The 16,076-nt window shown below is 42.7% G+C and overlaps 1 protein-coding gene across 1 annotated transcript; it reads right to left on the bottom strand.

The window, feature by feature from the left end:
• Nucleotides 1–1,933: 1,933 nt before the first annotated feature.
• On the bottom strand, nt 1,934–15,038 carry LOC137532426 (E3 ubiquitin/ISG15 ligase TRIM25-like). The gene is made up of 2 exons (XM_068252906.1): nt 13,716–15,038; nt 1,934–1,969 (listed from the first exon to the last, which is right to left on the bottom strand). Exons 1-2 carry the CDS (start codon nt 15,036–15,038, stop codon nt 1,934–1,936), a joined length of 1,359 nt encoding a protein of 452 aa, XP_068109007.1.
• Between the last annotated feature and the right edge of the window lie 1,038 nt (nt 15,039–16,076).

Here is a 16,076-nt window from a genome sequence, read left to right as displayed (position 1 = left end):
GAAAAAATGTTGTTGTTTTCCCATTTACAGGCTTCAACATAAATAGAATATTTTCAGGATTAAAGATATAAAAATACATTTATTATAATGTGACAGTAGATGTGGAATTCCCCCCTGTTATCATTATAGAACCTCTATATACATATAACCCAGCATGGAGGGGCTCAGTGAAGGTGGCAGTGAAGGTGTGGAGGTGTCTGATGGGGTCACACAGGGCATAAAAGGAGATCTGCCCGGCCTCATAATCCAGAGATATCCTGACTCTATCACTGGGGATCCCATCAGGTAACTGGATATCTTTATTGTTATGTGTCACTAAGTACTGAATACCCCACCTGCACAAACCCCAGGACTTGTTATTCTCTCCAATCCATGATTCCCATCCTCCCCTGGCTATACTGGGGTAACACATCCCGACTCTCCAGCCCTCTGATCCCCCAACATCCACTTCCCAGTAATGTCGCCCTGAGGAGAAACTCTGACTGCTCAACACCTGAGGATAACCCTGAAATCTCTCTGGTATATCTGGGCGGTTCTGCCATATATCTGACCAGGATACAGTTTTCCTGTCATCTGATATATGTGCCCAACAATAAGCTGTGTTTACATCCAGTAATATGTCTGCAGGCTGTCCAGAGACCCTCCCAGTTACCCCAGACATGATATCAGCTAGTCCTGTGTGTAATGTGTGTGAGATGCCGGCCACATCCAGATCCCCTCCATCATGGAGCTGCTTATCATGTCTGTCCTCCGTGTCACACAAGTCACCTGTGTCTGATTCCTGTAAGACAGTCAGTGGATCAGTCATGTGACACAGCTCCTCAATGTGACGCATCTTCCTGGACAGCTCCTCCTTCTTTATCTCCAGCTGTCTGATGATGTCATCATAGGATTTTTCCTGCCATCTCTTGAGGTCTCTAAATATGGCAGTTTCTCTCTTTTTTCCATCATCTGCTTTTTGTTGTGCTTTTCTCCTGCGTTCCTCCAGACTCTGGACTCTTTTCAGCAGTGTCTGCAGATCATTTCTCAGGCTCTTCTTTTTTTCCTCAGAGGCCAAATCCAATGACATCATCTTATGTCCTACATGTCCCCCAATTGCAGAACAAGATGCACAGACACAGGCCGCATCCTCAGTGCAGTAATACTCCAGGATCTTCTTATGGACGGAGCATTTCCTCTTCCCCAGGTCAGTGGTGGGAGGCAGTAAAGTGTGTCCCCCGGACCTGCCATGTTTCCTCAGGTGATGATCACACAAGGAGGCCTCACACTGCAGACAGGATTTAGTAGCAGGAACAGGAAAGTCACAATAATTACAGAAGATGCCAGTCTGCTCCTGATCTGTCTCTGTAGCCTGAAAAGTCTCACAGATATTATGTAAAGTTGTGTTCCTCACCAGCTCAGGCCTCTTCCTGTATATCTTCTGACATTCAGGACATTTATATTCCTGTAGATCCTCCTGATGGTCCCAGGCTTGTGTTATGCAGCCCCGGCAGAAGTTGTGGCCACACGGCAAGGTCACAGGATCTCTATAGATCTCCATACAGATGGAGCAGCGGAGCTCAGCAGTCACATCAGCAGACGCCATTGTCACGCCTGGAAACATGGGTGAAGTATTTCCCTGTCACATATCAGTAAGGTGTAGCCTGTTGAACAGGTTTCAGTGATAAACTTTGACAATACGAAAAGAATTTAGAAACACACAGATCATATTGCAGTAAACCAGTTTCAGGGGTTATTTCATTTTTGTGGAAATAGGTAAGGAGTATTCATTTCTCCCGGGGTGGGGGGATCTGGGGTTCCTTATTAATCCATTGCAGTTTCTAAGAACGCATGTAAATTGTTACTACCAATAGCTGCATATAAAAAAAAAACTTGTCTCTTATCAAAACGTTAACATTGATTTTCTTGAAAACTACTTTTTGACCTGTTCTCCTTACAGCGGACCTGAACACAGAACTTCCTCTCTGCTCTAAAAGAAAAACAGAAACATACAAAACTTTACAGAGACAATGAAGCGAAAAAAAATATATGATTTAAGGATTTGTATGTGTAGTACAGCTAAGAAACAAAGCATTAGGAGCAGAGACCTAAATCTAATATTCAAGTACAGGAAGAGTTAAGAAACTCCAGTTGTTATCTATGCAAAAGAGCCATTGAGCTGCACAACTTTCGAAGTCTATGAGAGCTCTGTATTATAAAGCTTGTTATCTCAACTGTCAGTCACTGTATTGTTTTTTTCCTCTGCAGAGAACAGTTCAAAAGTTCACTGGCCTGCTCTATAAAAGTCATTTAGAATGCTGAGTGTAGAGTGTAAACTGCAAATATTAGAGAATGGATTTTGTAGGTAATAGGAAAGCCCCCCTATCTGTTCATTCTAGCATGAGGGGGGGGGGGGGGGGGGGCATTCTTATTACCCACAAAATCCATTGAATTTAGTGCAATTCACATTCAGCAACCCGAACAAGATTGGCCTGTTCGATTGAATGGCCAGCAAATCAAGCCCAGAGCTATTTGACTAACACTAGAAATTATAATATTAACTTCAGAGTCATCGTGACATTAAAATTGAAAAAAAGAATATTTTTTGTAACGAGCTGTATTATTCATACATGTCTGTTTCAGTCACATGACTGCTCTGGAGCTCTGCATGTGGTCACTGCAATAGATTCCTAGCACAGCTGTCAGCTGCTACTGAAGTGGGAGTGCTTACTGATGGCACGTTCACATCCCCAGCTCACCCACAGATCAGCATGGTCTGCCCACCCTCTGCAATGAGTGTACATGCAAAATGTATTTATTTTTGTAAAGTTTTTTTTTAACCCAACATGTGGCAATCATGATGTATCACATGACACAGACTATCTGCACAGTGGGTGAAATAATGATTTGATCCTCTTCAAAATGTTTAAAGGGGAACTTCAGCCTAAATAAACATACTGTCATTAAAGCGGAATATAACCCTGCATTTCAACTTTGCTCTAAAACAGTATTTACAGTATATTATATGCAACCAGCATTTTTTTTTTTACTAGACCAGCATTGGAAGGGTTACACAGAGCTTTAAAGTTCCTGGAGAGAACTGCAGACGCATCCGAAGCTTACATAGATACATTTTGTTTGCATAAATGTATCTAGGTGTTGAATGGGACTCACTCTCTCTGACTGAGAAGGAGCTGGAGGACAGCCAAAGAGTGTGTAACATTTATCACTTGCTACATTCTATTTAGTTAAATGTATCTATCTGAACTTCTGCATATCTCTCCACGGAACTTTAAACCTCTGTGTTTAACCCTTCCAATGCTGGTCTAGTTAAAAAAAAAATGCTGGTTGCATATAATATGCTGTAAATAATGTTTTAGAGCAAAGTTGAAATGCAGGGTTATATTCCGCTTTAAGTTACATTAGTTATGTTAATTAGAATAGATAGGTAATATAATCTCTTACCCACCCCGTTTTAAAAGAACAGGCAAATGTTTGTGATTCATGGGGGCTGCCATCTTTGTCATGGGGGCAGCCATCTTTTTGGTTGAAAGGAGGTGACAGGGAGCAGGAGACACAGTTCCAACTGTCCTGTGTCCTGATCACCGCTCCCAGCTGCACACGCTAGGCTTCAAATGTCAAATTCAAAATGTAAAATAAATTTGCACCAAAACAGCAGAACGAGAACGACAACATCAGAAATCCCATCATGCTTTGCACAGCATCAGGGGAAAAATGCCCGGGCAGTTTTTTTCTGTGCAGCTAAAAATGAGGCTTGTATAAGAGAAACAAAGTTATGATGCTGTGAAACTGTTAAAGAAACACCAGGCCTTTTCAGTGCTGCTGAGTCAATTTTTAGTCTGGAGGTTCACTTTAAGTTGTCTCACTTACGAAGAAATGAACAATTTGTAATTTTTGTGGTAATTTCATTGCAATGGAGACAGACAGAATTTCAACAAAAAACGCAGAAAAAACACAATGAAATATAAATCAATGTATAACTTTTATGTGATGAGTAAAATAAGAGTTCGATCCCCATGAGTGCTGCTTGATGAAGGAGCCTTTGTTGGCCGGTCCAGCTGTAATATGTGTCATGTAGTTCAGTGTTCCCCAACCCTGTCCTCAAGGCCCACCAATGGTGCATGTTTTGTGGAAATCCACACAGGTAGTTAATTAGCTCTGCTGAGACACTAATTGCCTCACCTGTGAATGTTTGTGGTTTTCTGCAAAACATGCACTGTTGGTGGGCCTTGAGGACAGGGTTGGGGAACTGTGATGTAGTTGGTCACCAGGTTTGCACAGGAGGTAGTCTGACCTCTTTACAGAAACTCTCTAATAATCCTTCAGGTTTCTTGGCTGCTGTTTGGCAATGTGAAGCGTCAGCTCCCTCCACAGATTTTCTACAGAGCTGAGAATTGGGAGACTGGCTAGGCACCTCAATGTGCTTCTTCTTTAGCCACGCCTTAGTTCCCTTCAGGGGCGTTGCTAGGATCCTGAGAGATCAGGGGCTCTTTTGGGCACTCCAGCCAATAAATGGGTGTGGTCACAGGCCAGAAAGTGGGTGTGGGCATGGGTGGAGCCAAATTTACATGATCTTAAAGGCGGCCTGCCCAGCAAAATGTTGGATGAAGCCCCCCTCTCCAATAATACTAACTAAGCAGCATAAACTGATTCCAGGCTGTCTGGAAGTCCCCCATAGCATTCCTTGATCTTCTAGTGGTCTCCCTCCCTTGCTCCTACGGGCATCCCATTGGGGCACCACAACTCCCAGCATGCCCCCATAGAAGAACCACAGCTCCCTGCATGTCCTGATAAAGGCACCACAGCACCCAGAATGCCTCCCATTGAGGCACTACAGTGGCCAGAGGTGAGTACTGCCACCTGCTGCCTGGCTCTGCCTGCTGCCTACCACTGCCTGGGGGATATCCGGGGCACCCCAGAATAGATCGGTGGCACGTGCCACTGATGTTTGGGCCTAACAACGCCCCTGGTTCCCTTGGAGGTATTGTATGTTTTGGGTCATTGTCATGTTGGAAGACCCATCCAGGATCCATCTTCAGTCTTCTGCCTGGGAGAATGGGGTTCTTCTCCATAACTTTAAGGTTCATTAGCCCCTCAATGCGATGTCACGCAGTTGTCCTCCTGCACCCTTGCAAGAAAAATAGTGACAAAGCAAAATGTTTCCAATTCCATGCTAGGCTGTGGGGTTGGTGTTCTTTGAGTTATACTCAGTATTTTTCTACCTCCAAACACAGCTGTCTAAGTCAGAGCCAAAGAGATATGTTTTGGTATCATGTGACCACAGCACTTTCTCTCAGTCTACTGGCACACTTAAGGCAGGCATTGCATGTGCTTTCATGAGTAGGGGGACTTTCTGGGTGCTGCAAGATTTCAATCCATTATAGTGCAGTGTGTTGCTAATGGTGTTCTTGGTGACTCCAACTGCATTTAGATCATTAACAAGCTCCGCCCATGTAGTTGTGGGCTGATCCCTCACCTTTCTCCTGATCATCCACACCACATGAGGCACAATCTTACATGAAGTCCAGACCAAAGGCGAATGATGTTCATTTTATGTTTCTTCTATGTCTGAATAGCTGCACCAACAATTATCACTTTCTAACTAAGCTTCTTTCTAATGACCTTAAAGAGACTGTAACAAAATGTTCCGCCTTAGTTCTTCTATCCTATAAGTTCCTTTGCCTGTTCTAATGTGCTCTGGCTTACTGCAGCCTTTTCTAGTTGCACAGTGGCTGTGTTATCTCTGTTATATGATCTAATCGGTTTTCTTCTGTCGGCTCAGTCAGGCTAAGGCTGGAATGTGTGGAATGTGCAGGGCTGCTTGTGATTGGTAGAAGCTATACACACCCCCTCCAGGCCCCCTGCAGGCTCTGTATGACTCACACACTCTGCTTATGTGAGCCTATCACAAGCTGGTTAGTTTGTTTGTAAACACTGCCTAAAACTGGCAATTACAAGCCAGGTTTGCAGCAGAGAGTGGCAGAAACAGCACAGAGGGGCCCAGGAGAACATAATGAATAGAATGGTATGCTTTTTGCTGTAAAAACTCTCTTCAAAGCCCATCCCAGCATTTGTGCTGGTTTACAACCTTGTCACATATGTCCTTCAGCAGCTCTTTGTTCTTGCCCATGGTGATGGAGAAGTTTTAGTGGAAGGAACTGATTCTGCACACAGTCGTGCTTTATGCACATAATGATAGGAGATCATAAGAATAGAGGTGACAGCAGAGAAATGACAGTAGAAGATAGAGCTGACAGCAGAGGAATGACAGCAGAAGATAGAGCTGACAGCAGAGGAATGACAGCAGAATATAGAGCTGACAGCAGAGGAATGACAGCAGGAGATAGAGCTGACAGCAGAGGAATGACAGCAGAGGTTAGAGCTGACAGCAGAGGAATGACAGCAGAAGATAGAGCTGACAGCAGAGGAATGACAGCAGGAGATAGAGCTGACCGCAGAGGAATGACAGCAGGAGATAGAGCTGACAGCAGAGGAATGACAGCAGGAGATAGACCTGACAGCAGAGGAATGACAGCAGGAGATAGAGCTGACAGCAGAGGAATGACAGCAGAAGATAGAGCTGACAGCAGGGGTATCACAGCAGAATGTAGAGCTGACAGCAGAGGAATGGCAGCAGAGGATTGAGCTGACAACAGAGGAATGACAGCAGGAGATAGAGCTCACAGCAGAGGAATGACAGCAGAGGAATGACAGCAGGAGATAGAGCTGACAGCAGAGGAATGACAGCAGAGGATAGAGATGACAGCAGAAGATAGAGCTGACAGCAGAGGAATGACAGCAGAGGAATGGCAGCAGGAGATAGAGCTGACAGCAGTGGAATGACAGTAGAGGAATGACAGCAGAAGATAGAGCTGACAGCAGAGGAATGACAGCAGAGGATCGATAAATACAGAACAGAAAATGATAGGCTGGTAAATACAGGCAGACGTTACATACACAGGTAACATCAGTGTAACTGTAACTGTACACTCCCCCAAGCTAATATGCATATTGCACAGTGATTGGATGAGGGAGGGGCTGGAGGAAGGAGGAAAGAGCTGGATGTCACTGTAAACTTGCCAACATATGGCTACCCAGTCCACTAGTATGCAGTAACAGAAATACGGACATCTCACAGGTACATTACAGCAAACAAACATTTTTATTTAGCAAAGCAGTATTAAGCAACACAGCAGATATTTATAAGGTATCACATTTTAAAATGAGTTCCACTTTCAGAAGAGTTGAATTTGCAAACATTTGGTACAGCCATGGGGTCAGCACTTGGGCCAAGTTGCTCCATTGTAGATGAGTTTGCGTGAAGAGAGCTCTGTCCATAACTCCACCCACTCCTTTTATACAGGTGGTCAATGAGATGCTAAGAATTCCAGTTTTCATGCAAATTAGATCCAGCAAAGAATTGAGCCAATAAAAATTGATGTGATTTAATTGTCCTAACTCTGAGCTGCATACAATTTGCATTATATTTACATGCAAGTTGGAATTATTATCATCTCATTGGCTATCTTTAATCCTCTATATAAGAAATGATGATGATATGCTTTGTGTGTGAATGGGGAATCTCACAGGTACAGCATTTCTTCTCTTTTCTTCTAATGGCTATGATATGATCATTAGCAGAATAACGTCAGTATTCATGACAAGCCAGGAAACAGTGGGGAACACTAAAGGCTGCTACACACAATGCAATATCCCATCAGATTGACAGATAATTTCCGGCATGACTGATTTGCTCTCCATCGAGAACAGGATTGAATGTGTGCAGCACTGATCTGAAAACTGATCCTATTCTTGATCGGGAGCAGACATGCTGGAAATTAGTGATTTGACCGATCCATCTGATGGGAAATTGCATTGTGTGTACCAGCCTTAGGCAACAGACGTGATCCGGCAATCCTGAGCTTTTCAACATTCATCTGCAACTTAGCGACAAACATTTGTAGCCCTTGCCTGGGATATATCAGGACATAGTGGGGCCATTGAAAGATTAGTGAGCTAGTTGCTGTAATATTGCTGACAGACCTTATTTTTTAATCAGTCCAAATCAGCCAATATTAATGGAAGTCCTTAGAGTGACTGTGTGCACGGGGCTGTGATCAGACTCTTGTGCCTTTATTATCCTTTTAGTAACCTCAATAGTGTCTGTATAATACAAAGGAGGAGGAAGAGGAGATTCAGAAATGTTCCCACTAAACAGTAGAACATTTTGAAATGTCTGTAAATCAACCTGTTTTTTTCATTGGAGTTTAACCACTTGAGGACTGCAGGGCTAAACCCCCCTAGTGACCAGGCCATTTTTAGCAAAATTGGCCACTGCAGCTTTAAGGCCAAGCTGCAGGGCCGCACAACTCAGCACACGAGTGATCCCCCCTCCTTTTCTCCCCACCAACAGAGCTCTCTGTTGGTGGGGTCTGATCGCTCCCCCATGTTTATTTTTTTTTAAATAAATATTATTGTTTTTTTTTTTCTTTAAAAACCCCTGTTTCTTTAAATTTCTTCCCTCTCTCCCCACAGCCAGCCAATTACAGCGATCGGCTGTCGTAGGCTTCTGCCTATGAGAGCCGATCGCTCTCTTGTCCCCCATGGGGACAGCCGTGTCACACGGCTGTCCCCAGTGCAGCGCTGCTGCTCATCGCATCGCTGCACCAAGTAAATAGATGGCGTGATCGCCGTCTAACAGTCTCCCGAGCGGCAATAGCCGCTCGGAGACTGAAGGCGGGGCGGAGCTCCGCCCTCCAAGCAGGAGATGCGCGCGCACCATGCGCGCGATCTCATGCTAAACAGAGCCCCAGGACTTTACGCCAATTGGCGTTAGGCGGTCCTGGGGCTGCCGCCGCGGCCACGCCTACTGGCGTGACGCGGGCGGCAGAAGGTTAAAGTACAACTGAAGCACAAGAGATATGGAGGCTGCCATATTTATTTCCTTTTAAGCAATACCAGTTGCCTGGCTGTCCTGCTAATCCTCTGCCTCTAATACTTTTAACCATAGGGGTTTGTCTCTTTGTTAAGAATTCTTTTACAGCTGTCCTCAACGATGAGATGGAGGAAGATTGCGAAGATGTGGAGTCCGTTTGGGTAAATATTCATGGTGGAAATAAAAGTTGCCAATTGCTTATTGGGGTATGCTACAGACCACCTCTTATTAATGAAGCTGCAGAACTGCGATTACTACAGCAGATTGAAAAAGCTGCAAGTAAAAACGAGGTCATAATTATGGGCGACATCAACTTTCCAGACATTGACTGGGGTATTGAGGCTACCCATTCTGGTAAAAGCAGCAGATTTCTGGCAGCACTACAGGACAATTACTTGACTCAAATGGTAACGGAACCAACTAGGGGGAATGCGTTACTGGATCTGATCATTTCTAATAGACCAGATAATGTATCAAATGTGCAGGTTCAAGAACATTTGGGAAATAGTGATCACAACATGATAACGTTTGATCTGGTGACTGATAGGCCACGGGGCAGCGGGACCACTAAAACTATGAATTTGAGAAAAGCAAAGTTCAATCAAATTAGGCAGGCACTAAGTTTGGTGAACTGGGATAATGTACTACAAGGGGACGACACTGAAGGGAAATGGCAAGCTTTTAAACGTATTCTCAATCAATATTGTAGTATGTATATCCCATATGGAAACAAAATGTCTAGGAATAAAAAAAGGCCTCTATGGATGAATAGAAAGGTTAGGGATAAAATGAAGAGGAAAAAAAATGCCTATAAGGTCCTAAAACAGGAGGGGACTGAGGCTGCACTAAGCAATTATAAGGAGTGCAATAAAAATTGTAAAAAAGAAATTAGGCTGGCAAAGATCGAAGCTGAAAATCAAATCGCTAGGGATATCAAATCTAACCCAAAAAAGTTTTACAAGTACATCAACTCTAAAAAAAGAAAGGTTGACTGTAAAGGAATCCTAAAGGATGAGGGTGGGAACTCAATGGTGGACGACCAAGGTAAGGCAGAGTTATTAAATGCTTTCTTTGCTTCTGTCTTCACAAAGGAAACAGCACTGTTGCAAATTACAGAGGCAGAAGAGTCTCAATCTTCTAACTGTAATATTAAATACTTAACGCAGGAAGAAGTAAAGGCAAGACTAAATAAATTAAAAATAGACAAGGCACCTGGCCCGGATGGCATGCATCCTCGGGTCCTAAGAGAATTAAGTTCAGTTATAGCTAAGCCCCTTTATCTTATCTTTTGTGACTCTCTTGCAACTAGCAGAGTCCCAGTGGATTGGCGTACAGCCCACGTTTTCCCATTATTTAAGAAGGGCAAAAAATCTGATCCAGGAAATTATAGACCTGTAAGCTTAACATCAGTTGTATGCAAACTATTTGAGGGGTTACTAAGAGATACTATACATGACTTCATAGTAGAAAATAATCTTATTTCTCAGCATCGACATGGGTTTACTAAAGACAGGTCCTGTTTGACTAACATGCTCAGCTTTTATGAGGTAGTGAATGCTAATATGGATATTGGGAATGCTGTAGATGTGATATACTTGGACTTTGCAAAGGCCTTCGACACTGTTCCCCACAGAAGTCTGGTGCAAAAGTTGAGGATGCAGGGACTGGGGAAGAGTTTGTGTGCATGGATAGGGAACTGGCTAATGGACAGAAAACAAAGAGTTGTGGTCAATGGATCGTACTCAAAATGGGAGACTGTTAGCAGTGGGGTCCCACAGGGGTCTGTACTGGGTCCAGTGCTCTTCAATTTATTTATTAATGACCTAGTAGATGCAGTAGTGAGCAATGTTGCTATTTTTGCAGATGATACAAAATTGTGCAGAATCATCAACTCTCAGGAAGATAGTGTCATATTGCAACAGGATCTGGATAGGATGGCTATATGGGCACATACATGGCAGATGAAATTCAATGTTGACAAATGTAAAGTCATGCATTTTGGTCGTACCAATGGTCTAGCACCATACAAAATAAATGGGATACAGTTGGGAACATCAAACTTGGAGAAGGACTTAGGAGTACTCATCGACAACAAGTTAAATAATCGTACTCAATGCCAAGCCGCTGCAGCTAAAGCGAACAAAATTTTGGGATGCATTAAAAGGGAAATAAAAACTCGAGATGCTAGCATAATATTGCCCCTGTTTAACTCTCTAGTAAGGCCACATCTGGAATATGGAATTCAGTTCTGGGCACCACATTACAAAAAAGATATTGCAGTTTTAGAGCAGGTGCAGAGACGAGCTACAAAATTGATACGTGGGATGGAAGGTCTCACTTATCAAGAAAGGTTAGATAAACTGGGTTTATTTAGTCTAGAGAAAAGACGCCTTAGAGGGGATCTAATTAACATGTATAAATACATCAGAGGGCAATATAATAGCTTGGCGGATGAGCTTTTTGTCCCTAGGCCTTCTCAAAGGACTAGAGGACATGAGCTGCGCATGGAGGAAAAACGTTTTAGCCATTTATTTAGGAAAGGGTTCTTTACAGTAAGAGTGATTAAGATGTGGAATGCATTGCCACAGGAAGTCGTTATGGCAAACTCTACACCTGCATTTAAAGGGGGCTTAGATGCTTTCCTTGCGTTGAAAGACATCCATGGCTACAATTACTAGGTAATGCCTAATGATGTTGATCCAGGGATTTTATCTGATTGCCATCTGGAGTCAGGAAGGAATTTTTCCCATTTGGGGCTAATTGGACCATGCCTTGTAAGGGTTTTTTCGCCTTCCTCTGGATCAACAGGGGTATGTGAGGGAGCAGGCTGGTGTTGTACTTTGTACTGGTTGAACTCGATGGACGTATGTCTTTTTTCAGCCAAAATAACTATGTAACTATATAGACCCGGAACAAGCATGCAGCAGATCAGGTGTCGCTGACATTATTGCCAGATCTGACAAGATTAGCTGCATGCTTGTTTCTGGTGTGATTCAGACACTACTGCAGCCAGAGAGATCAGCAGGGCTGCCAGGCAACTGGTAATGTTTAAAAGGAAATGAATATGGCAGCGTCCATATTCCTCTAACTACAGTTGACCTTTAAGGTGTTCATTACACCAGTGGTCACATCAAATAGATTGCGTGAGCTCACAAGGGCAAAAAACTGTATGATTTGATAATTAAATTGTCACTGTAACGTATTATATTGTCTGCCACTTCTATATTATGTAGCACTGTCTGTATTACCATGTGTACCGATGTCTGAATATTATGTACCCCTGTGTGTTTCTCCTGTTGTACAGCGACACTGAAGATGATGGCGCTATATAAATCATTCATATTAATATTTTTTTATATAATTTGTAGCTGAAACAGTTCAGCCAATAATTAATAATATGATCATTCATAATCAATCTATAGCACTTATTCCTTCTACAGAAGTACAATTTGATCATATTATTGAAAAGTGAAAAATGGCGCACGGTGCGACCGATATTCCATGCAAAACGCTATTTATCGTTTTTAAGTTATTCCATATCAAACCTTTCAAGTTGTCTCAAAACACTATGTATCGTTTTGTCACTTCATATTAAGCCAGTAAATAGAGAGCAAGTGTTCTAACCACTAGATGGTGCTATTAACGTTACTGCCTTACAGAGGACTTAAAGTGGAATAAAACCCAGCATTTCTACTTTGCTCTAATAGATTATTTACAGCATATTATATACAACCAGCATATTTTTTTTTTTACTAGAACAGCATTCAAAGGGTTAACACAGGCCTTAGAAGCTTCCCTGCCAGCAAAGCTGGGCGCATCCGAAGTTGTAGATAATGTTATCTTGTGTTTAATTGTATCAAGTGAGGAATGTAAACAAAGCCTTCTCTGACACTGCCGGGTCTCCTAAAGACAGTGAGACAATCAGAAAGCATCAGAAAGCATTTATGTTTAAGTTAGACGATGAATAAAGCAGTTATGAATCAAAATGCAAAGTAAACTCTCAAAGTAAAAAAAAAAGTGTACTTTGGGAACGTATAATTTCTAAATGAATAATAATACTTATGCACAAAAGCAAATACGATAACCGTATGGCATATAATAAGTAGGAAAACATGTTTTTATTGAATATTTTGTCAGGGTTTTATACCGCTTTATGCATTAGAAGCACAAATTCAAGACAATGAAAATTTAGTGTAGTGCGTATAAATGGTACATGCTGTTCCAGGTTCAAAGTTATTTCTTTTGTTATACTTTAAGATAAATTAAAAATGATGATTTAAATGTAAAGATTTTCTGCAGAGATTAATTATACTAATAATTACATCAAGCAGCTCACTATAATGTTGAGAACTTCACTAACTTTTTTAGGGAACATGCGCCATAAATTCAACTGCTGGTATTGTTTTAAAAGTAAATTAGCGTTCTCGTAAGCAGCAATAAAATCATTAATATCCGGCGGCGACTCAAAGGAGTGTTGTTACAGGTGGTAATTACTGTAATTACGTGTCTACAAAAGCATAAAAGATCAGCAAGGAACTTAAAACAATCAATGTGGGTTAATTTACATTAATACTGTAAACACTTAATTAGCATTTGTAGCACTGTGTGTCATTATTGCACTTTAAATGATGGTGAATGAGTCCATCCTCCATAATATAACATTTAAAATGCTAAATAATGTTTTACACCGCAATTCAATGCGGCGCCATTTTTATACATTGGCCCTGTGCGCCATTTTTGTCTGATCCCTGCCAGATATTTTTATACACCCTCTCCCTACGTATAAACAAGCATGGAGGGGCTCAGTGAAGGTGGCAGTGAAGGTGTGGAGGTGTCTGATGGGGTCACACAGGGCATAAAAGGAGATCTGCCCGGCCTCATAATCCAGATATATCCTGACTCTATCACTGGGAATCCCATCAGGTAACCAGATCTCTTCCCAGTCATGCATCACTGAGTACTGATCATTCTTCCTGCACAAACACCAGGACTTGTTATTATATCCAATCCCTGACTGCAGTCCTCCCCTGGCTATACTGGGGTAACACATCCTGACTATCCATAAATTAAATTGCCCAATATCCACTTCCCAGTAATTTGGCCCTGAGGAGAAACTCTGGATGCTCAATACCTGAGCACACTGAAATCTCTCTGGTGTTTCTGGGCGGTTCTGCTCTGGTGACTCAGATGCAGTTTTCCTGTCATCTGATATATGTAGATCATTACTAGCTGTGTTTACATCCAGTAATATGTCTGCAGGCTGTCCAGAGAGCCCCCCAGTTACCCCATCATGTCTGTCCTCCGTGTCACACAAGTCACCTTTGTGTGATTCCTGTAAGACAGTCAGTGGATCAGTCATGTGACACAGCTCCTCAATGTGACGCGTATTTCTGGACAGCTCCTCCTTCTTTATCTCCAGCTGCCTGATGCTGTCATCATAGGAATGTTTGTCACTAAACTGCGATTTTTTCTTGCGCTCCTTCAGACTCTGGTCTCTTTTCTCAGCCTCCTCTGTCTCTGCCATCAGTGTCTGCAGATCATTTCTCAGGCTCTTCTTCTTCTCCTCAGAGGCCTCATCTAATGACAACATTTTATGTCCTACATGTCCCCCAATTGCAGAACAGGATGCACAGACACAGACAGCATCCTCAGTGCAGTAATACTCCAGGATCTTCTTATGGACGGAGCATTTCCTCTTCCCCAGGTCAGTGGTGGGAGGCAGTAAAGTGTGTTCCCCTGACCTGTCATGTTTCCTCAGGTGATGATCACACAAGGAGGTCTCACACTGCAGACAGGATCTAGTAGCAGGAACAGGAAAGTCACAGTAATTACAGAAGATCCCGGTCTGCTCCTGATCTGTCTCTGTAGCCTGAAAAGCCTCACAGATATTATGTAATGTTGTGTTCCTCACCAGCTCAGGCCTCTTACTGTAGATCTTCTGACATTCAGGACATTTATATTCCTGTAGATGCTTCTGATGGTCCCAGGCTTGTGTGATGCAGCCCCGGCAGAAGTTGTGGCCACACGGCAAGGTCACAGGATCTCTATAGATCTCCATACAGATGGAGCAGCGGAGCTCAGCAGTCACATCAGCAGACGCCATTGTCACACCTTGAATTATAAGAATAATGATACAGTAATTTCCTGGTCATAGGACAAGCAAGGTGCTGCCTGCTACATGGTTTTCAATGATTAACTTTCACACTGTATGAAAAAGACATGTAAGTTGATATACCAGCAATGCAGTTTCAGGAGTTATCAGCAGCAGGTGCAGAGTGCAGATAATGATAATATTAACTTCAATGTCATCATCACAATAACATTGCAGAAAGACCTACATGCATTACCAACTTAACAAGTAGCCTGTTAAGTATAACTTCATATTAAATAAGGAAAAAATAAAATAAAATAACAAATAATATCTTTACCATTCAATTTCTTTCTGTTTACTTAACTAGCTGTTTTATTCAGAAAAATCTTCCTCGGTCACATGACCAGGGGTGCTCTCCGGGTCCCCCGAATGCGACTTTTACCCGAAAATTCGGTTGTTTTTTCAGGTTTGCCGAAGTTGAAGCCGAACCCGAATGGTTAAAATCAGGCCGAATACGGATTTGAAGGTTCCGAATGTGCGCACTCGAATTCGGCTGGATGACACGGTAGGTTCGGTGTTCGGCTTCGGGATTCGGGGATGACGTCATTGGGCTAATCAGAAGTCCTTACAGCCGAGGACCTGGCAACGCTAGCAACCAATCAGAGGAGGGGAGCCTGGTCCTCCCCTCCTCTATATAAGGCGGCGGCCATGTTGCGGAGCCACGTACTTGTGTGACTGTGCTGGTACTGAGAGATTCTCCAGTGCTGTGCTGCGTCTGAGCAAGTGCATTCTCATTGCCAAACCTATCGTTTTGCTTCCTAAACACCTCCTAAACACATTGATTGTATTCTTTATTAGATAGCTAGTAATTTGATTGTTTGTAGTCAGCTAGTGTATAGTGTATACTGTGCTAGGCTAGTGTTAGTCTGTGTGCAGGCTAGGCCTGCTAGCCTAGGGCAGCCTTAGCCTACTACTAGCTTAAGTAGGTTAGGGATTCTAGTTAGTTGTGTACTAGTACTAGTTTAGTTAATTATTTAGTACTGCTGTAGT

The sequence above is a fragment of the Hyperolius riggenbachi genome, chromosome 9, assembly GCF_040937935.1.
Source record: "Hyperolius riggenbachi isolate aHypRig1 chromosome 9, aHypRig1.pri, whole genome shotgun sequence".
In the NCBI taxonomy this organism is placed as follows: Eukaryota; Metazoa; Chordata; class Amphibia; order Anura; family Hyperoliidae; genus Hyperolius; species Hyperolius riggenbachi.
This window is presented reverse-complemented; position numbering and strand designations above follow the sequence as displayed.